The sequence below is a fragment of the Malus sylvestris genome, chromosome 5 (assembly GCF_916048215.2).
Source record: "Malus sylvestris chromosome 5, drMalSylv7.2, whole genome shotgun sequence".
NCBI lineage: Eukaryota > Viridiplantae > Streptophyta > Magnoliopsida > Rosales > Rosaceae > Malus > Malus sylvestris.
The window spans coordinates 20,769,923-20,792,180 of record NC_062264.1 but is presented as its reverse complement, the minus strand read 5'-3'; the positions used below and the strand labels follow the sequence as shown (position 1 = coordinate 20,792,180).

Here is a 22,258-nt window from a genome sequence, read left to right as displayed (position 1 = left end):
AGGTTGCCAACATAATATTTGTAGATGCACCTGTCGGCACCGGATTCTCATACGCAAAAACTTGGAGAGGATACGCTAATATGAGTGACACTTTATCAGCAGCACAAACGTATGAATTTCTAAGAAAGGTGAGGATATATTTAGCTACCAACATGGTAAATGTATTCACACATACAAGGTTTTTAGCTACATTCGTGTATTGGTGCAGTGGCTTATGGACCACCCTAAGTTCTTCAACAATCCACTCTATATTGCTGGCGATTCTTACTCGGGGGTTGTTATTCCTCTTATCGTTCAAGAAATATCCGATGGTAAGCTATTTTCATCACCCCATCGGGCATAGTTCTTCCTCTTACATTCAACCTTTATTTCATTCAGTGTCACATGTATATATTAACATTTCATTCATCAAGTCTTCATGCTCAATATGTGGCAGATGAACACATTGGGTATTGATCTGCAGTTGTTTTGTTTGTTTCTTATATGTAGGTAATCTGGATGACAATATGCCGCCAATGAATGTCAAAGTACATCTTCTTCAATGAGAACATGAATGATTTCTGTTATGTTTTAGTTAATTAATTCCTGACCATATGTTGGATGCAGGGATATGTGCTTGGCAATCCAGCGACAGATCCGAAAAAAGATGAAAATTCCAGAATTTTATTTGCTTACCTAAAAGCACTTATATCAGATGAACTATACCAGGTGAAATAGCCTCTTGTTGGTTTCAAGTTGAGATTGGACTGTGGCTACTCAGATTAATCTGAACCATATTTTGATCAAACTGCTGGATCTTAGCTCTTAAGTAATATCTGTAGTTCTCAATAAAACAACAACGTCTCTCAAGTTACAAATTTTCATATTTTTGCTAGTCACTTGAAACAAATTGCAACGGAGATTATGTCAATGTGGATCCATACAACGCATTATGTGTGGTTGATCTTGAAATTTACAACGAGGTGAGTGGAAACACTATAAGGTCCTTGGTTTCCGCAAGTACTTGTCATTTTTATGTAATCTGGGATCATTATACTGACTTTACATTTGAATTCACAGTGCACGGAAGACATACGCTCTGTACAGATATTGGAACCTTCATGTACTGTAACTTCGCCAAAATCAATGGGATCAATATGGAATCCCGACCATCTCAGTGATAGGGACTCTAAAAATATCCTCCTTACTTCTTCTGGACTTCCTAGGCCATGGTGTCGGGTATATATCTCTCAGCATGCACGCACAAGCGAACACACGTGCACTCTAATCATATCTGCCTTGTTTTAATGTAGGAATACAATTATATCTTCTCTGAAATTTGGGCAAATGACAAAACTGTTCAAGATGCTCTTCATGTTCAGGAGGTAATCGATAGTTAAATTTTAAAAATCCACTTCAGGTTCTCATATTTTAGGGGACTTTAATTTTCTGATTTTAAATGACAATTAGGGAAGCATTGAAGAATGGATGAGATGCAATAAAAGCTTAGAAGATTCAAATATAAATGATGTTTCCTCTAGTCTTGTATATCATGAGAACCTCATAAAACAAGGCTATAGAGTTCTTATTTACAGGTAATATATCTGTCCAACTTTCTTTCGTTAGGGAAGTTTTCTAACAGAATCTGACACAATGTGTTTCCGTATATATCGCATGATCGTTGCTTCGGCACTCAAAATTTCTGTTAACAGTGGTGATCATGATATGGTAGTTCCATATGTGGGTACTCTTGCTTGGATAGAGTTGCTTAACTTGACTGTTGACAGTCGTTGGAGGCCATGGTTCGTCAGTGGGCAGATTGCAGGGTTGGTGTTCAATTTTCGCTTACGACATAATCTTTGTTCCCCCGTTCATACAGAGTTTAATAATAAATTTAGAGTACAATTATCACATGCTTACCACATATAATGTTTTTACCTTTAGATACAGTGTGCAGTACTCACACATAACTAATTACAAGTTGACATTCACGACTATAAAGGCAAGAAGCCAAGAACCTTCATGAACTTAACTTTTCATACATACTAGAGTTTGCTTGAGCAAAAGCTGACTAAATTTTTCTCTTAATGCAGGGAGCCGGTCACACAGCTCCAGAGTACAAACCTGAAGAGTGTCTTGCTATGATTAATAGGTGGTTTGCATATTACCCTTTGTAGTCAGTAGTTCTGATGAAGTACCCGTCGATTTATAGATCCTCACTAGCAAGAGTGCCTGCGCGGTGCTGCGGGTTTTGAAACTGTATAAAACATGTAGAAAGTTGTAAATATAAATTATAAGTCCTATGCTTATATAAATCTATTTAGAACCCTATCTAGAATAAGAAACAATGAATAGTGTTGACCTTATTTAATCTAATGGGTTTGTTTCTTCACTTTGTTCCTCCTTTCTTCTGGTAGTAGGTGTTTTCATTTATCTGTTAGAAATTGGAAAAATTGAAGTTAATGTGAACAAATGATAGTTGGATTTGTTAAAACAGTTGGATTTGTTAAAGGATCCTCTTGCTAAAGATCAGAACAATAAAAGGACTTACAGAAAGTTATATAAAATGACTTGCGCAGTTGAAAACTGTTGGCAGACCAGGTCCTACATAGATGAAAACATTAGGCATTATTAATTAAACATGTAAAGTGATAGGATTTTTACTACTCATGTGAACGGGCTTAAATCTCATATTTTACTTGCAAGAATCACACGGTTATTGTAGTATAAACGGATTTCGCAAGGTCGTCTCCACAGGGATTATTAAATAATTCGAACTAATCAGATTTCATTTAATTATTGTAAAGTAGAAATTGAAGTGATTGATTTTATAACCTAATTAAAATAAAAACGAAATTAATGAATTAAAATAAACAATCTGCAATATTAGAGCTAGAGAGAAAGAAAACAGTTTTGGGAGAATAAAATTAAGAAAGCACTAGGGTTCCACCATCACCTAGCAATCCTATGAATTTTTACCAATTACTTATAATCTACACATGCCACTTTGAAGGTTAGATTTTCCTAATTCATATTCTACTTGGAACCTCCAACATAGAACGTATATCTAACATGCAACCCGTCCGGACGTTCGGATCAAATCTAAACATGAAAGACTCATTATGCTTTATGAAAATCCTTTGAAAAACCATGCAATCCTGAAGACGTGATATTCATCCTAAGAGAAATTACAATTATTAATCACAAGAAGCCAGCGTCAATTTCAGAGAACCTTCCTACCAAAATTGCATCAAATTACTTTTCTAAAGATCCTAATGGTGATCAGGCATTACGACAATTAGATAGTTTTTATCCCGGTGATTAACAATTCAAAGTACGCATGCAATCAATCATAAGCAATTAAATTAAAATCACATATTCTTGCTAAGGCTCAAGGCTTCGCCCTAGCAAAAGAAATTAGTTCCGCATATTTTGAAATCATAGAAAATATATTCAAGAAAAGGATTGAAAGCACCTTCAAGTAAAAAGTCTTCAAAACCCTAACAATTCTTTGTCTCCAAAATTGCATAAAAGAAAGCGTAAGGGAATATGGTAGACGGCCAAGCCATATATCTGCCAAGCCTCCCCACAAACCCTAGGAAACATAACCCTAAATTAAATGATAAAATTCGTCTAAAATCTGAACAGCCACGCTTTGACCCATAAGCTGCTACAAAACTGGCCCAATATAGCTGGATTTAATGTTTGGAATATTTTGAACACTTTTCCAAAAGGCCACGAACCCATCCGAGGTCATCTTGGGCTCCAAAAACGCAATTTAAGCCCAAAAACGTCATTTTCTAGCACTGCGCACTGCTTCTTTATTTTATCGCTAGAAAATAACCGCTTGGTGGAAAAATCCCAAATTTTGATACGATCAAGCTAAGTGACTCACGAACGTCCTCCAACTGGAATTACTCCAAAATTCGTCCATTTGGTCATGTTTTGCTCCAGAGGAAGTCGAAAGTCCTATATTGAAAATACAATTCAAAGTATCAAAATTCTTCCAATATATTAACCAAAATATACTAAGATTAGGGTAAAATATATAATATAAAATCTACTCATCATAAAGTTTATGTCAAATTTTATATTATGTGTGTTTTGAACTATGTATGATAACGATGAGATAACAAAACATATGCGTGGTTTGAGCTATGGCCTTAAACCTTAAATACTGCATGAATCCAAGTTTTACAAATTATTTGTATTCAAACCAATCAATTGAATTATGCTTAAACAAATTTGGTCTAAAGTGTTTAAAAAGTGAAAAAAAATTTAAACTGTTTAAAAGGTGAATATAAACCCTCATTTTGCAGAATTGTTAACTTAGAAAAACGAATGCATAAACGGTCAGATCATGTTTTAGAGAAAAGTTTCTCTATCTTGATATTCAACACACAAAATGTCAAATCTAAAGTATTTAGCATACTTAAAATGGCTTCTGGAATTGATTTGTTCAATGAGATAATGAGCGAAAGACATAAAAATAAGATCGTACTAAACTTTTTTGTGCAATCATTGGTTCATTGTTAAAAAGATTTGTAGAGATGAGAGATTTTTACCTAATGTTTTAGAAATGATGGTGGAGCAGTAGCTGTCGCAGTCTTAGTTATAAGCATTTGACCAAAGAGTGATCCAATTCAAGTTCAAGAGGTTAAATCTGCAACCAAAAACAATAACAAAGCAACCCATAAAGTTATGAAACTAATCCTATGTATTTGAAACTATATAACAAAGCAACCCATAAAGTTAAGAAAAAGATAATCTAGTCGACAAATTTAAATTCAATTTTTATATTTCAATATATTTGTTTGTCAAACTTAGTGATCAAACTTTATACTCATGCTTTCCAAAAAAAAAAAAAAAACGAAGAAGAATTGAAAGTACTGACCATTCCAAGCAAAAGAGAGCGAAAACTCATTTCTTAGTCTCTTCATTTGGGTAGTCGACTCTACACTTCCTTCCAAGCCTTGTATCTGTATCCAAAATAGCATACATCAATAGGCAAACATCAAAACTTCATGACAACTAACAAATATAAAAAAACAACGAATAAACAACAAAAGCAGAGAAAAGTAGTCACTTTCTTCATCCCAAGTAATTTCTTTTTTTATACAAAGGAATTCCAAGTAATTCTAACGACATGGGTTCCAATATAATTAGAACACCAAGTTGCCGCATTACCTCTCTCTTTTTTTTTAATTATGCGCAAAAACACCATTGGTCTATATTATGCCAAAAATGTTTCACTAAATGCATTTATTTAAAAAGAAAATCAACCACACCGGGGAAAAACTAAATAAAATAAAATAAAAAGTCACACCATTGTAAACCATAATTTGTAAATTCAGGAAAAAAAAAAGTGAAATTATAACCTGTGACAATAAGATCAGCTAGCCAAACAAAAAAATTGATTTCAGCTTTTTATGGCATAATTTTAACATACGATAATGACAATAAATATAAAAATTTAGAATGAACATACCAGTTGGCGAAATATAGGCGAATCATCAAACTTTCCAAAATGCATGTGTAGATGGATACAGATATCGCCTTCACCTTCATCTTGAATTTTAGTGAAACATAGTGCCTAACAATTGTGGCATAAATTAATTTTAAATTTTCCATCACTCGTAAATTGTAATTAAATAAAGTGAATGCACAATAATCATATCCCAATCATACAATTAAGGATTTTCAAATGTCATAATATTTAACAACTACTATGCATAGTTCTTAAAAAAAAGAGTATAAAACTAACATGTAATTACAGCAGCTATGAGTATAAACTAATGAACATTTTCTTTAAAGACATAGTGCGGTATAAATTATGTCACATAACATCACTTAGGAATGGGATTTAGTTTAGAGGCTAACCTTCCCATATCAAATCCATTCATACTGATCACCTGATGTTAAGAAAGTTTAACATTAAGAGTATATAATTCAGTCAATTTAAGAAAGTTGGAATTCAATCATGTTAAATTCATAATTTTTTAACATGCATTTCCATCATAATAACCACCACATCATCATATTTTCACAACCATTAAATCAAAAGAGATATTATAGATTAATTACTCAATTCACCTTAACCATCAAATCCAACAAAAAATCTTGATGTAACAAAGATAAAATAAAACAGGAAAATTAAAATTTCTAAAGCATATATGTCTCACAGGTCATAATGAAGAACCAATAGGAATCAACATATTATGTGTATCCACAAAATTATTCCAACTTCAAATCTCATTGGCCTATATTAAGATGATAATCCTACAAACTCCCTTTGCCATGCTTTTTTGAAAAGTGATGAATTTGGTTTTGCAATGATATGTGGATTCTTGGGATATTTGAAATTAATTGGATCAGGCCTTTTTAGTTCTGTTGGTTCGTTTTTGGTTTTCAAAACTTCTCTATATGTATGTATGTACGCATAGTAGAATGCAAACAGCCTAACTATAGTTATTTAAAACTAACTCAATTTTTTGATATGATTACTAAAATTTGAAGCTTGGAAAAGAGAACCAACCTAACTCCAGAGGCATCAAATGTTTCCTTGGGAAATTGACCTACCTAACAGGAAAGTTCTAAGTTAAGGAGGTCTGGAAGGAGTAGATAGGTTACATTTAGAGATGTATAAGACTAACCTTTACAGAGCACCTATTAATCACTTCCAAAATGAGAAACACAAAATCTGAAACAACACCTAAATCATATTAGGGTTGAGAATCTTTAATTTATTAGAATTAGGGATCCATTAATACAACTATGTCACACTCTAGTACTAATTTTTTTATTTGGCTCATCAACCGCAGACGGACTCATTGTATAGAAATATGTCTAAGACATAAATGAAAGGATCATAAACATGTTTGACAATACTGATAAGCAAAGGGATCTTGCTGTCAAAATATAAAAGGTAGTTTAGACTTTTGCCAGATTGGAATCCTTCCAGAATTAATTTGAACCTCAGCATTCGAGAGGTACAAAAGATGCGTCAACTTCAACTAATAAATAATATTGAAATTAAGAGAGAGACATGGTATTGAGATTAAGAGAGACAAAGAAAGGAGAGAGAGGGGCAACAAATGGGTTTATTGAATTTGAAGAAATTTGAACTCAAAGTCTCCAACTTGAATACCTTCATCTCTAAATTTCTTCAAAGAAATTAGGACATATGTAAATCAAAATCGAATATAAATTCAAGTTCGAAATCGAACTCAATTGGAATCAGATCGAAAGAAAATCTAATAAACAATAGCGATTTAAGAAATCTAAATTCGAGAAATATACAGAGCACACACCTGAAGAAGTTATACCCTATCTGAAAGTTCTTTGTGCAAATAGAAACTTGAAACTGCAAAGCAAAGAAAACCACGGCTTAAGAATGAAACATCACTCAAAATTTATATTAAAAAAAACTTAAACATATAAAAAGTTAAAAACTACCTTTGGAGAAGAGTGCTAGCCCAATCCCCGATCCCTAAAACCAATCAGTAGATGAAAACCAAAGAAAAAATAACTGCAAACTAAGCAATAAACACATGAAGCATCAAAACAAAGTAAATTCTTATTCTTTCATTAAAAAAAAAAAAACTCTTGACAAATAAAACGTACAAAGAATTGATATTTGGATCCTCAAAACCCTAACTGATAATCAACAATTAGATAGCTAACTGAACAAAGCTGTTACACACATAGCAATTAAAAGAAGAACCTCTACACACATATTATACTTGATCCCCATCTAAAATCATTAAACCCAGATCGTAAATAATCAGAATTCGCTAGAAAAACCATAACCATTATCATATATGCGAAAAAGCAATAAAATTGAAATCCCAAATTAAAAAAATCGAAAAACCCTAGCTCGCAAATTCAAATTTTCATCTAGATAACATGCAATTCAAATAAAAATTAAAACTCTCCATCTGGGTTCCTTTGAATTCTACCCAACAATACTGTAATGCGAAATTAGGCATACTATTAGCTGCTGAACAGCTTAGATTATGGCTGCCGGTGTTGTCGGAAGGCTAAAGCTTTTCTGGGTTCAGAGGAGATAAGACCTTTGAGACCAAGGAGATTCATATGAGATTTAAGTTTAAACCGAAAATAAGTTGGGTGATTGGGAGATGAGGCTAGGAGGGAGATGGGGAGAGCAGGAGGCAGGCAGAGAAAAAGTGGGTCGATAGTCTGAAACGGTGGGAAGCATCCAGTGAAAAGGAAGGTCGAGAGACTGAAACGGTGTGGGAAGGAAGAATCCAAAAATGAAGTAAAATACCAAAGATTAAAGTAGGGCTAAAGACGGAATCACACTGTATAATAAACAATGATCACAGAAACAAAGAAGGGGCAAAAACGGAAGAACATTGATGAATGAACAGTAAAAAGGACACAAAGGGAATTAACCACAAAGTTAGGCGTTTAGTATATATATAATTTATTTGGAGTAGATTTATAACAAAGTGTGGAATAAACGATATGTTGTAAGCTTAAGTCATGAGGTGTTTAATTTGCTTTTGCACATTACCAAAGACATCTTTGTTTAACCGTTTCACTTTGAATTTAAATCTTTCAGCGTACGCTCTAAACATATCATTTGGGTGTCTAGAGATATTACATTGCCAATTGTCTATAACAAATTGATTGAATTCAGAGTGATTAAGCCACATTACCTCAAACTTGAAAGAGTCCTTCCTTTTATAGCCAATATTATTACAATGAAGTATGGTAGGACTAAGGTCCGAGCCAAATATTGGCAATTGTGTAAATGAACATGTTCAAACATATTTAGCCACTCGAAATTAGCAAATGCACGGTATAACCTTTCAAAAACTACCGATTTATCCTTATGTCCATTTGTCCAACTGAAAGGAACTCCAGAAGCAGGTATAGAGACAAGATTACGATGATTGTAAAATTATTGAAATCAATCATGTACTTAGTTATTGTTCTATTCCCTCCCAAATTTTCTTTGGCGTTTAGGATATTGTTAAAATCTCCCAAGAGTAACCAAGGATCGTTATTTGGGTTCAATGTAAAAATTTTACTCCATAACTCATATTGTAATTCTTTTTTATTGTAAGCATACACTAAAGTAATTAGATAACTTGTATCACAAACAAGATCATGCACAATAGCATGTATAAAACGATCAAAAGAGTAGATTATATTGATATTCAAGGCATTCGATTTCCAGAACGAACGAAGGCCACCAGCCTTTCCAACACCTACTCCATTAAAACTACAATAAATAAAAAAAGCATTATAACAAGTAGAAGAGACCTTATCAAGACTAGTATGCGCTTCAACAATAAAAAAAAGGTTCAGTTTGTTAATCACACGTGAAAATCTAAATTATGACACGAAATCAGGTCTAGACAGACCCCTGCGATTCCATAACATGCTTCTCATCAATTAATTTCTTCAAGACAATGGCTACCTGCTTCTGCAACAAACTCCTCCCTGGTTGTCGTTTTGAGGAAAATCTACTCCTTCAGCGTCCTCCTCAGTGAAGCCAATGATCGGTCCAGGTACAACATCTATGGCTTGAACTTGGAAGACTGATCTCGCCTGCTGGATCTTCCTCTTCTTGAAATTGTTGGTGGCCCCCATATATTTAGATTCAACGAAGATGTTGTTGATTTAGATTATCTTGGTTGGGAGTTCGACATCGACATTTGTGCCTCTCCTTGGCTGCGTTGCGAGCTTGTTGACATACTTGTCACATCTGCCTTTCTTCACCAGCCTCTCAAGATACCTCTTCCAAGTGAGGTTGTGAAATCCCGTTCCCGGATTTCATTATTTAAAAATATATATATTTGTATTATTAATTTCAACGCGTTTATATTTACGACTTATGTTTTTTATGGAAAACACCTCGATCGCATATTGTGAAAAAGGAAGCCACGTGAGTGGCTGAAAAAAAAAAGAAAAAAGAAAAAAAAAATAGAGCTGCCAAATGGCAGCTAAAGAAAAAGGAAAAAAAAAGGAGGCTACTTGATGGCATAGAAGGAGCGGGGAAATAAAGGAGAACGAAAGAAAAAGGAGGGAAGGGGGACGAATCAGGGGAGGAGAGAGGAAGCAGGGGGACGAATCAGAGAGGGGAATGAGGTGACGAGAGAGAGAGAGAGAGCAGCACGGGATCAAAGATCCCTACCCAATTTGTGCGACCCGACCCAGACGGAAGTAATGGAACCGTGGGTTCCTCAGGCCAAATTCTGGCGTTTTGAGACGAGCCACCACCTGAAAATGACTCACCATTGTTCCACCTTCCTGTCTCATAAAAAAAATGGAGTTGATTGGGCTCAAATTTGGAAGAACTGAAGCCGTCGGCTTTGAGGACACCCGGCGGCAATCCACCCATTTTTGAAACAATTATCTTCAATCATCACCACCAAAACACTTTCCTTGAGGCATAGAACAAAGCCCAAACAGCTATTGGGGCGGCGGAACACCAGTGGTGTCGAATCAAGAACACCCAAATTCAAGGGTTTCCAGCGGATTGAGGCTGTTTTCAGGTGTTTTTGGCCGAATTGGACTTTGGCCCAGGTATGAAAATTTCTCCCCTCATTGAGATCTTTATTCCTGTGAAATTTGAGAAATTTTGGAAATAGTTGAATTTTTCGGCAAGTCGGGGCGGTTGGCCGCCGCGTGCGGCGGCGGGTGGTGGCGGAGCGTGAGCCGAGACCCCACCTGACCTTTTTACACTAAATTGGATACCCTAATTCCATATGTGATGTTTGATTGGCGAAATCTCGTCATATGACTATAGTTTGATAAAGACCGCCACTTGGACATTAAATGAATCGACGATTCGATCGTTGAATCGTCAACAAAATTTAATATGTTATAGTATGTAATATTTGAGGATCATAAGAACTTACGAATCAGGAGTCCAACGTATGGATCTTTCCAAATTGGATTTGTAAGTTTGTAAAATAAAACGGTAACCGCTACCGGAAATTGTGATTGACGAAGATCCGACCGTCAGATCGTGACAAGATATTAGTATGATGTTCTATGAGTATAATGAGAACTTTAGGAAGTTACGGATCCGAAATCCGATTAGCGGATCTTTCGGATCGAATTATGTAGAGTTGTGGATCCTACCATTGACTGAGAGTTGACTTTTGGTCAACATGTCTCGAAATGTTCTAGATACTAGAATTGGTACTACCAGAGATTAAGTGAAGTCTAGTGGACCCACATTGGTTAGAGAGTGACTTGAATATATGTGATAGGGTTATTACCTTAATTTCTTATATTCGTATCCGTTGTGAATATGAATTGGTTTTATAAATATGATTTCTATTGAAATGTGATTTTTATATATTTAGCCATAGATCTATGTTTATTAAACATGATTTGGCTTGTGTACTGATGATGATTGTGATGTATATGTGTTTAGTTATCCTTTTAGTAATGTGAATGATAAATATGATAAATGTTATGACAATGAGATCTTAGAATCCTATTAAAAGTAGTTTGTAGAATTTATATGCTTGTGTTACATATTAGTTGGAGGCCATGAGAAGTTGATAGTGTAGGTGGCTACGTTGTAAATTATAGGGGGTTGAGGTAGTGGTAGGTTGAGTGGTCCAGAATCGTATCCATTCGAATTCCGTTGAGTGATGGTCCGGAATCCCTTCTACTCTGCGATTTCGTTGAGTGATGGTCTAGAATCGTACCCTGGGTTGGATATCGTTGAGTGGTCCAAAATCTCATTCTTCGAAGAAGTAGGCTTGGCTTAATTGTGGCACTTTAGCCTTCGTTTTAGTATATTTGTGAATAATGGTTTCGAGAATCTTGTGAATTGAATTAGAAAAGCGATTGTACGTTTGTGTGACTCCTTCGAGATTTTCTACGATTCGATTATGATTTCATAATATATGAATTTAGAAGATATGAGAATGATTGTTATTATTTTGACCAGATTAGTTAATTAATGTGGCTAGTGAATGGTTTTGTGCTTCATTGGTTCCTAAATATGATGTATGTTGTGAATTGCGATATCATGTTGGACATAATGATTTAAATGTTGGATGGAAGAGAAATCATGATTTTCATAGGGGTTTGTTATGTAGCCCTGAGTCTAGGAATTTCATGCTTGTCAGGTTCTATTAAATGTTTGATTGAGGAATGTTATGCCTTTCGGCTTGAACGGACTGTGATATATGTCGAGTTGTAGCGAAGGATGAACTACGAATGGCTTGATCCTTGTTGAGGGTACGTAGGCAGTCTAACGAGGAGGTTAGATGCAGCCATAAAGTATGCGCAAAATTATTATGCATCTGGATCTTGAATTATATTTTGTACATATCAAAAAGGCAGGGTACGTTCAGTTACGAGCATTTAGTGACGTCACGTATCGATCTTGGATGTATGTCTGGATCGGGGCGTGACAGAGGTAGTCCTTGGTTGTGTGCCCCGGACCCCCCATGAAATGCGTAATACTTCGACTGGTCCATCTTAGAAGTATCTCCCTTCATAGGTTGTGGCATCTTGAACCATGGCTAGCCCTTGAGTTCGTAGTGGATCTAGTTGATCAGGATTGAGAACTTGGTGAACATCTTAGGTGTCGAGCTTCCTTTCGCCGAGGATCGGTCCCTACGTTTGCTTTCTAGCTTGCTTTTGTCATTGAGCTACTTCTCTCTCATCATTTTCTAAACTGCCTTTGAGTCTTTCTGTGGCTATTTAGGTGACTTCTGGGCGCGCCTGGCTTCATCCCAGAGTGAGTGTTTTTCTGCTAAAGCATAAGAGTTTGCCAGAGTAAAGTTCTCGACCATGATAAGTTTTCCAAAGAAGGGGTAATTTGCTGGGAACCCCTTCCTAAAAGTTGAGCTTGCATGGTATCGTCACATCTCTCGTGCTTCCCTTTGTTTGTTGTGTTGCTGCCTACTTTGGTGTTTCGTAGGATGATCCCCTTGCGAGCCTACCTGCGAATGGACGCTTCGCTTAGAATGTCCGGAATGCTTGTCAAAATGCAGACTTAACCCCGAATGTACACTGACTCATGGGGCATGCGAGGAATAAATGTTTCTCTGCACACTAAGGTAGAAGAAGACGTTTTCTCGAGGGCCATGCTCAGATAGTACACTGCCTGAACGCTAAGTTCGTGGCAGGTTGAACGGTTGCTTGCTGGGACGCTGATGGAAAGAGTCACGACCTTTTGCCCTTGTCCTATTTCTAAACACCTCGTCTGAGGTGCGTTGCGTCTTGATACGCTCAATGAGCTGATTCACCAAGGTCGTCTGCTACGCGAGGGCACTAGTTAGGTCAGCGACCTGCTGGATAAGTGTTGCTAGTCATTTAGGATGGAAGATCTCAGATGATGGTCTGGTCGTTAGAATCCAGATCACCTGAAATGGTCTCCGACAGGTCTAGGCCGTGAGGCGAGTCGTCGAAGTAGGTCACAGGCCAACCTGCCTGGCTGGCTGAACCGTGAGCTGGGACGTGATGGGCTTGCGTGTGGGCCCGCTACCCATGGGCCTATGCTACGCGCTCAGCTGTCGTCTGCCCTTCTTAGGCTCGGGCTGCTTCTGCAGCAAGTGGGATGAGCCTCCTGCCCTAGGCTTACTGGGGCATCTGCTTCAGTTTGGGCCTCCTGTTCTTGATGCTCCTCTGCTGCACCATGAGCATAAGCCTCGACTTGGGCTGCTGCGGCTGCAATCATCTTTGTCGTGGGTTGCTGGGTAGTGGTTATGGGACTATGATTTTCCAAGGTCGTAATAAGGCTATCCAAATACAATTACTTCAGAAGTCTATTCATAGACTCACCAGCTCCGGGTAGAGCTATATCAGACGGAGTAGCGGTGCCATCATCACTTAACTCAAAAGCACTAGGCAAAGTCCTAGCGACTCTGCTGGATGACCATGCTTGCTCTGCAAGGCACACGATCTTATCCAGATATAGACACAATCAATTTCTATAAGTCGTGGAGTTCCTACAATCTAGGAATTGGCATGCGCCGCAAGTAATCATAACTCCTAACATGATGCAATATTTATTTCTAGATATCCTCTAGGATTCTCCCGGCTTAGAACGAGGACTCTATCCTGAAAAGATTTCTCTCCCTACAGTATAAATACACCCATTTAGGGTTCATCTGTGGTAACACATTCTAAACACTTAAAAATTCTTTTACACACTGCTTGAGTCTAAAATCATTCACTAACTTGACCGTCGGAAAGCCTTTGCCGGCACACACCCCCTCCCTCCCGGCCCTAGGCTTGCTAACAGTAGTTTTACTATTTTGCAGGCTGGTCAGATTGGTACTCGATTGCCCTTGCAGAAGAGCGTAAAATTGGTTCTATTAGTGGCCACAACAATGATGGTGTTCAGCGACGGTTGGCCTTCTTGTGTCGTCATGTTGAGTCTCGAGGACCATTGTCATGGGGCCATGTCCTTGTCTCCATACTCTAGTCCAAATCCTTGAACGTATGGGGTTTTGCTCGTCGTGGTTTCGGAATTTTCAACCATTGTCTCTTTACTCTAGGGATTGATCAAGAAAATTTTCTAAGAAAAATTAAATGATGTTGCATATGAGAAATTCAACGTAGAAAATTCCAAAAACCAATTGCGAGAGTCTTTTTTGAGTATTTCAATCAAGCTCTCAATAGAAGTACCAATTTTTTGTAGCAAATTCCGCCGTCTTCGATCTTGACGAAAATGTACCTACAAAATAATCAACGCATTTGATAAAAAAAACCTAAGCCTCACGCGCCCACAAGATGGGGAGGTTAGGTCAATGGATCTCCAATGTCTAATTTAGTTTCTTTTAAAAGAGTGAGTGTTTAGGACTTTTAGGGGTAGCAAAAGCTTACCGAAATTTGGTAGAGATGGACGTATTTATAGAGAAGAGACGGTTGGCCATAATAATAGGGTTTGCCCTACACATGGCAGCATCCTATTGGCCAAAATGTATGGAAAGAATATTCCCAAGATATTAATTAAGAAATAATATCTTGGGATAATGGTGGAAGTATCCCTAATTGATTGAGATAGGGATTACTTACTTGATGAAGTCAATTTTCAATTGGGAATATATTGAATATGAGATTTGGTAATTAATCTCTATCTTTAATGTTTTTGACTTTTTATTGCCACGAACAGGGGAGCTATGGGTAGTTGCAATCAGCTGCATAGACTTCCAGGGATACTGAGCTGCACGTGGGGATATTTGAGAGTCTTGCTCATTTAATAAGGACGATCTTGTTTTTCTAGAGTAAAAATTCATGTGTCGCCTAGGATTTTTTAGATTATTTTTTGCTCTCCAATTACCCGGTACAAATATAGCATTTTTGTTTAAATTAATATACTCAAAGCAAATATAGGCACTCATCTCAATTTAATTCCCGTGTGCAATTTTGCAGGCAGGGGAACATACAGCAGAGTTCAGTTCTACACAATGTTTTGATATGATCAATACGTGGCTACATTATTCTCCTCTTTAACCTGTTCTAGTATGCAAAAATTAGAACTAGCTACTTCCTCCCTACAAATGCTGCTAAATTTTTAAGGTCTATATTTTGAATTTTAAAATATGTTCTATTGATGACGACCTGACAACTTTGTAGGATTTTTTTTTTAAGTACAAAATACGTACCAAGGGTGACGCTCTTAATCGTTTAAGTTTCATTTATTTTTAGTTAGTTCTTTGTAATTCAATTTTGATGTTACTTTACTCTTTAAAATTCAAAAATCATCATTTTACTCCTTGAAGCTTAAATTTGCTCTCATTGTCTTTTTCTATTAATTCCGTCCAACACCATTAAATATGCTAACATGGATTAAAAAATGGGTTTCTGAACATTAGTCTTTCCAAAAGATTACAATTTAAAAAAAAAAAAAAAAAAAAAACTTGGTACTAGATTACATATTCAATTTAATCCCTTAAAGTGTACTTTTATGAAAATTTATTATATGCACATATTAGTTCTTTCAATAATAAATGAACATAAATGAGAGAATATTAAAAGAAATTAGTGGCACATAAATATGTAAATACATAATTGTACAAAAATGGTTGTACCAAAATGTTTGTACCAACATATATTATAATGAACCTAAATGTATGTACCAAAATGTACATACTGAAATGTATGTACCGAGATATATCATATTTGAATTAATGTAAGGGGATGGTGGGTGTTGACGATTTTGGAGAAGGGTTGCCGGCATTAGGGTTAGATTCATCAAATTAGATAAAATGGGTGTAGAGAGAAAAAAAAATTTATGTTTGTGTTTGGGTTTATAAAATTGTTTCTTCTTTCTTATTTATTTAAGGGTGAATATGGAAGTTTGTTGGACAAATTTTTCTAGTTAGGTGTAAAGATCGATAGTTGGATTCAAATAAAATTTCTCAATTAGATTTTAATCTTACACAAGATTATAATCTAAAATTCATATTTTTTAAGGATTAAAATGAAGTTTTCTAATTAAAAAATGCATATGTGGCATCCGCATCACCCTTGTTTTCTCCTTTCGCGTGCTCTCTTGTCCCATTAGACTAACCCAAATCCGTTGGCAGGGAAATCCCCATCGGCGAATAGAAAATCTCATAAAGCGACTCCGAGCTCAACGATTCAATCAAGTTCTCCACCAAGCTTAAAAACCCGAATATGAGATTTATTAAACATTACCTCGACCGAAATCGATTGTACTGTTTGTTATGTGGTTGAACAGAAAGCACTACTTCAACTAATATATATTTTTTTAGCCAAAAGAAACAATAATTAATCCGTTCTCAACTTCAACTCATCTTTCTCCATCCCTTCTGTACAATTTTTATTTTAATTTCTGATTAATATTTTAGGGTGTTTGGAAAAAAAAAATTATGAGTTCTTGTTTCTGGGGCTTTATCTTCAAAGAGTCTTTGTTGATTTTGAATTTAAACCAATGTTCTAAAAGTTCCTGCCTAAGTACTAGGCAGCTGATCCCCGCCTTGATTAATCTCTTGACATTTAAAAAAAATAAGAAATGATGCCTAAACTTGCCTAAGCACCACCCTACCCGCCTAGACCTGCCTAGCACCCGTCGACTGCCTAAGTCGCGACCCTCACTTAGACAGAAAATAAATTACTTACTTTTTGCATTTTATATTTTCAATAAATTGTAAGAGACTTGAATGAACACTCATTATACGCTTATTGTCCATGTTTTTAATATGTTCTAGCACGTTGTAATTTATATGTCAAACTTGTGGAGCAAAAAATAATCAAGAAAATTATGAAAGTGATACGTTGACTTTTGGGTGAAAATGACAAAATTACCCTCAAGGCACACCGGGATTCCCACGCGTATGCAACAGACAATAGCGGCTCAATCAAGGAAGAGTGAAAGGTGATCAAAATGGTATTTATTCAAATCCCTCTCATCACTCCTTATCAAATCCTCACTCAAAAGGTAACTCCCAATTTTCCTATTCAATTTAGGATTAATTGCCAAGTTAATTGCAAGATATTATTTCACATAATATCTTGCAATTATGCTCCCAATTTAACCATATGTGGCCGGCCACTATTCTCCAAATAGGGCCGGCCACTCCCCTATAAATTCATATTCTCTCACTAAAAAACTAAGTTATTTGCTACCCACAAACTCCAAAACACATTCTTCTCATAATTCTAACTTTGGCATCGAATATTCTTTGGCCAAAGGCCCCCATACATCGTGGGCGCGTGAGGCTTTTGGCCTTAATCTTAGGTGTTATTATTTTGTAGGTGCATTTTCGTCAAAGGAGAAGACAGTGGAAATTTTCATCCATAAATTGGTGCTTTCATTGAGAGTCTTGATTCACACACTCGAAGAAGACTCTTGCATTCAATGTTTCTCATTTCTTGTTCATTTGTAGATTTTTCTTTTGTTCTTATTCATAGATTTTTTTTTATTTTTTTATTAAGTTCTTTGAATAAACGTAAAAGAAAAGTACAATGACAAGAAATTCGGAAACCACAACGAACGGAATTTCCTATGTTGAAGGATTTGGACCAAGTGATGGAGATCAAGGCATAACCCCACCATGATGATCCATGAGGCTCAACGCGGCGATAAGTGGAGCGGTACCACCCCAACGGGGCACCACCTTGACAACCACCACGGTAGCAACCACAGCAGCACCCATTGGCGAGCCCACTACCCACGGTGAGCAGGCCACCTCGCAGCAGCAGGCCCAGGCCCGTGCCACATTCAACATGCCCACGACGCTGCAACGGCAGCTGAGGCCCAAGCAGTTGTAGCAATTGGAGCAGCCTAACACTCGCGGACCCAAGCCCAGTGCGAGCCCAGCACGCTCCAAAGCCGACCCCAAGACCCATAGGCCCAAGCCGCACCGAGGGGAGCCCAGCGCCCATGAACTCTAACGGCCCAGGTTGCGCCCATGATCCGACCCGTGCCTACGACCCGACCCACTTTCACGGTCAAACCCGAGGTCCGGCCCATTCCCATGGCCCTCCTAGCAACCCAAATCGGTCTAAGACAGGTTCAACCATCTCGGCTTAAGATTTATGGACAGACAATTAAACCAGGGGTATTTTCACCTCATTTCTCCGCGGATTTGACATATCTAACTCAAATCTCGCGCCCGAAGTCCATTACATTTCCACTACTTAAGGAGACGCACACCGTCCAAGCTCTTCCAACCCAAATGGTGAACAACACTTGTCTTGAAGTCATATAGCTGATAAACGCCCTTGTTCAACAGACAAACTTGGTGAATCAGCTCTTGCAGCGTATCGAGATGTAGCGTGCCCCAGACGAGGTGACCCAAAGTTGGACAAGAGTAGACGATGAACCTCTCTAGCATCTTCTAGGCTAGCAGCCACTTAACCATTCACGAACCGAGCGTTCGAGTAGTGTACGCTCCTGACTAGGTCCCCGAGATAGCGTATACTCTCATCTTAGCACACGAATGAGCGTGCATTCTCGTTTAGGCCCACAGATGAGCATACATTCACGGTTGGGACCACACTCTGATAATCAACATGAGCAACCTCTAGGCGAAGTGTTCATTCGTGGCTAGACCCGCAAGGAGCATCATCCACCTCACATCGGAGTAGGCAGCACGACGAATAACAAGAAACAGTCACTCAATCCTGCTCAAGTTCAACCGGCAGCCTGCGAGGAACTCCCTCGCTTATTAAGAACATACCATATGCACAGTAGCTGCTGCATAGACAAGCCGAACACATGGAAGAGCAGGCTAGACCAGTAGGTCATGATCGGAGGCAGCAGAGAGCTCTGTTACCCTAACAAAGGTAAATTTAGGAAGAAGCAGAGAGGCTCCTGACCGAGCAATTGCGCGATTTCCAACATAACATGGTCACTGACGAGGCACTATGACGAGACATAACCAACATAAGTAAGTCACCCTTCACGGACGAGATCGAGTAGGCAGAGACTCTATGCAAGTTGAGTATGTTACATTTCACATTCTTCAAAGGGGATGGACACCCAGAGAGACACTTAAAACACTATAAAAGCGCAATGATCCTCTATCGAAACAACGACTCTCTCATATGCAAAATATTCACCACCACTCTACAAGGCGAAGTGCAAGATTGGTTCTACACCTTGCCGCCACAATCTATCCAGAATTTCGATGAACTTTCTTTAGTCTTTACCAATGAGTATTCATCATATCGCTTGATCAAGAAGAAGTCCAACCACTTGTTCAACATGAAGAAGAACCCAAAGGAGTTGCTCCGCGGCTATGTGAAAAGGTTCAAAGCAGAAAAGGCAAAGATAGTCGGATGCAATGACTCGACAGCTAGTGAAGCCTTCCAAAACGAACACTTAGCAGATCAACTGTTGTTCGAAGAATTGATCATGAAAGAAGATCTAACTCTGGCATACTCTTTTGCTCTGGTAAAGAAGCATGCACTTTGGGACGAGGCTCGGCGAGCAGACAAAGCACCCGGGTAGCCTAAAAAAGAATCGACAGTAGCTCAAAAGAATGAGAACGGGAAACAGTACAACAAAAGCAGGCAGGAGGCCAATCGCAGGGACCGATCCCCGATTAAAGAAGGCTCGACGCCTAAGAACTACTCTAAGTTATCCATTCTGATCCACCAAATCCTCCGCAACATCAAGAGCGAACCATGGTTTAAGCTGCCAAAACTATGAAAGGGAGATACCTCTAAGTTGGACCACACCAAGTACTGCACATTCCGTCGAGGTCCTGATCACACAACCGACGATTGTTACACTTAGAGGAACTACCTATAGAAGCTGGTGAAAGAGGGCAAGGTCGACAAAGACTTGGACAAGACAATTGCGTAGCCTAAAAGGAACGCAGATGCCGATAAAGAGCCGCTGACCAAGACAATTCGGATCAATGGCATCTTCGCTGAATCCAAACACTAGGAAGCCATCAATAACTCCAAAAAGAGGAAGATCCAGCATGCTCTACTAGTTTCACAAGTCCAATAAGTCAACACCTAACCTGGACATATCGTTGGCTTCACCAAGGAAGATGTTGAGGGCGTTGATTTCCCACATAACAATGCACTAATGGTATCTGTCCAACTAACCCACACTATAGTCGACATAATGATTGTTGACAACGGAAGTGTAGTTAACCTATTTCAGCTCTTAGTAATTTAGAAGATGGGCATGAAAAGCACAATCATATGTTGAACGGAGGTACTCACCAGATTCAACGGACACACCTCGACTGCCATCAGCAACATTACACTTGACGTGAGAACATCGCTAATTATCTCAAAGCAGATGTTCACAATAGTAAGCAACTTGTCTCCTTACAATGGAATTCTAGGGTGACTTTGGCTGATAAAGATGGATGCCGTAACCTTCATCAAGTATAAAAAAATACGATTCCGCATCTTGGGAGGAAAAGTCGGAGAAATCAAGTCTGACCAGGCCACATCTTGACTATTCACTGTGCAAGTACTGAAGGAGTAAAAAAATTAAAACCTTTACCCCATAGAGGCTGCCGAGTTTCAAAAGGACGACGAAGCTACCAAATAGCAATTACAGCAGATAAATCAAGAAGATGGTGTCTAAATCAACGCTGAAGAGGACGCCGAACACATCATTCTTGATCCCCAATAGCCGGAGAACACTACTAGAATGAGCTTACTCCTGAGCCCGAAGGAAAATGAAGAACTCACATCTTTCCTTATGGTGAATCGTGAAGTCTTTGCATGGTCACATTCCAACATGCCTGGCATCGACCCCAAGATAGCTTACCACAAACTCCATGTCGACCCCACTGCCAAACCGGTAATCTAAAAGAGAAGACATTTTGCACCTAAACGAGTGCCCATCATAGAAATGGAAATCAACAAGCTATTGGAGGTCGAATTCATAGAAGAGGTAGCACACTCAACATGGCTTGCCAATGTCGTGCTAGTAATGAAGAAAGAGAAGGGCAAATAGAGGGTTTACATATACTACATTGACCTCAACAAAGCATGCCCGAAAGATCATTATCTAGTTCCCCGAATTGATCTACTTGTAAATTCAACTTCCAGGAACCAGCTACTCAGTTTCTTGGATGCATACTCCGGCTACAACCAAATAGCCATGCACGAGCTCGACAAGATGAAAACCACATTCGTGATCGAGCGAGGCACTTATTGCTGCAAGGTCATGTCTTTTGGCCTCAAGAATGCAGAAACCACTTACCAATGATTGGTAAACATGATGTTTAAGAAGCAAATTAGAGTAACCATGGAGGTCTATGTCGACGACATCATGGTGAAGGGAAAGTAGCGATCAGATCACATTGGGAACTTGGAAAAACTTTTGACATCCTTAGAAAGTACAATTTGAAACTTAATCCCGCCAAATGCACATTCGGAGTATCATCAGGCAGATTCTTTGGGTACTTAGTAAACCAACGAGGAATCGAAGCACATCTCAAGCAGATCTGAGCAATCCTAAAGATAAAGTCTCTAACTACCTTGAAGGAGATCCAAAGCTTGATCGGACAAGCAGCTGCGCTCAACCGTTTCCTTTCGTGGTCCATCGATCAATGTAAGCCTTTTTTCAAAGCAATAAAGAGGGCACCACGAGATAGATGGGATGATGAGTGTGAAAGAGCTTTCTAAGATTTGAAGAAGTATTCCACATCACCTCTTTTACTATCCAAGTCGGAAGCAGCGGAGAACTTGTACATTTACTTGGCAGTTTCAAAAGTAGGCGTAAGTTCTGCCCTCATACAAAAAGAGATGAGGGCCCAACTGCTGGTATTCTACACTTCTAAAGCTCTTCTCCATGCGGAAATCAGATATCCGAAGATCGAGAAAT

General features: G+C 38.1%; 1 protein-coding gene and 1 long non-coding RNA gene across 8 annotated transcripts in view; one reads left to right on the top strand and one right to left on the bottom strand.

Moving 5' to 3' along the window:
* Positions 1-22,258, top strand: part of LOC126621163 (serine carboxypeptidase-like 18) — a 49,963-nt gene that overhangs the window by 9,383 nt on the left and 18,322 nt on the right. The window contains exons 4-14 of one of the 4 annotated variants that reach the window (XM_050289567.1): positions 3-128; positions 209-311; positions 490-527; positions 607-708; positions 876-962; positions 1,060-1,218; positions 1,293-1,364; positions 1,450-1,574; positions 1,692-1,805; positions 1,924-1,981; positions 2,073-2,371. The exons of 1 other annotated variant lie outside the window; for it this stretch is intronic. In XM_050289567.1, the coding sequence (XP_050145524.1) occupies positions 3-128; positions 209-311; positions 490-527; positions 607-708; positions 876-962; positions 1,060-1,218; positions 1,293-1,364; positions 1,450-1,574; positions 1,692-1,805; positions 1,924-1,981; positions 2,073-2,156 (1,068 nt within the window). In that variant the 3' untranslated portion in view covers positions 2,157-2,371. Of the gene's footprint in view, positions 1-2; positions 129-208; positions 312-489; positions 528-606; positions 709-875; positions 963-1,059; positions 1,219-1,292; positions 1,365-1,449; positions 1,575-1,691; positions 1,806-1,923; positions 1,982-2,072; positions 2,372-22,258 lie in introns of those variants that run through there. 2 more of the 4 variants (XM_050289568.1, XM_050289570.1) reach the window with 2 other exon arrangements.
* Positions 3,360-9,786, bottom strand: LOC126621170 (uncharacterized). Of its 4 annotated transcripts, XR_007622812.1 has the most exons (8): positions 9,428-9,786; positions 7,435-7,514; positions 7,290-7,342; positions 5,860-5,891; positions 5,468-5,572; positions 4,874-4,958; positions 4,545-4,642; positions 3,383-3,948 (listed from the first exon to the last, which is right to left on the bottom strand). It is a non-coding gene; the product is annotated as an uncharacterized LOC126621170 (long non-coding RNA). The 4 variants fall into 4 exon arrangements; XR_007622811.1 differs by having other exon boundaries at positions 3,360-4,642; XR_007622813.1 differs by having other exon boundaries at positions 3,360-4,642; positions 7,435-7,507.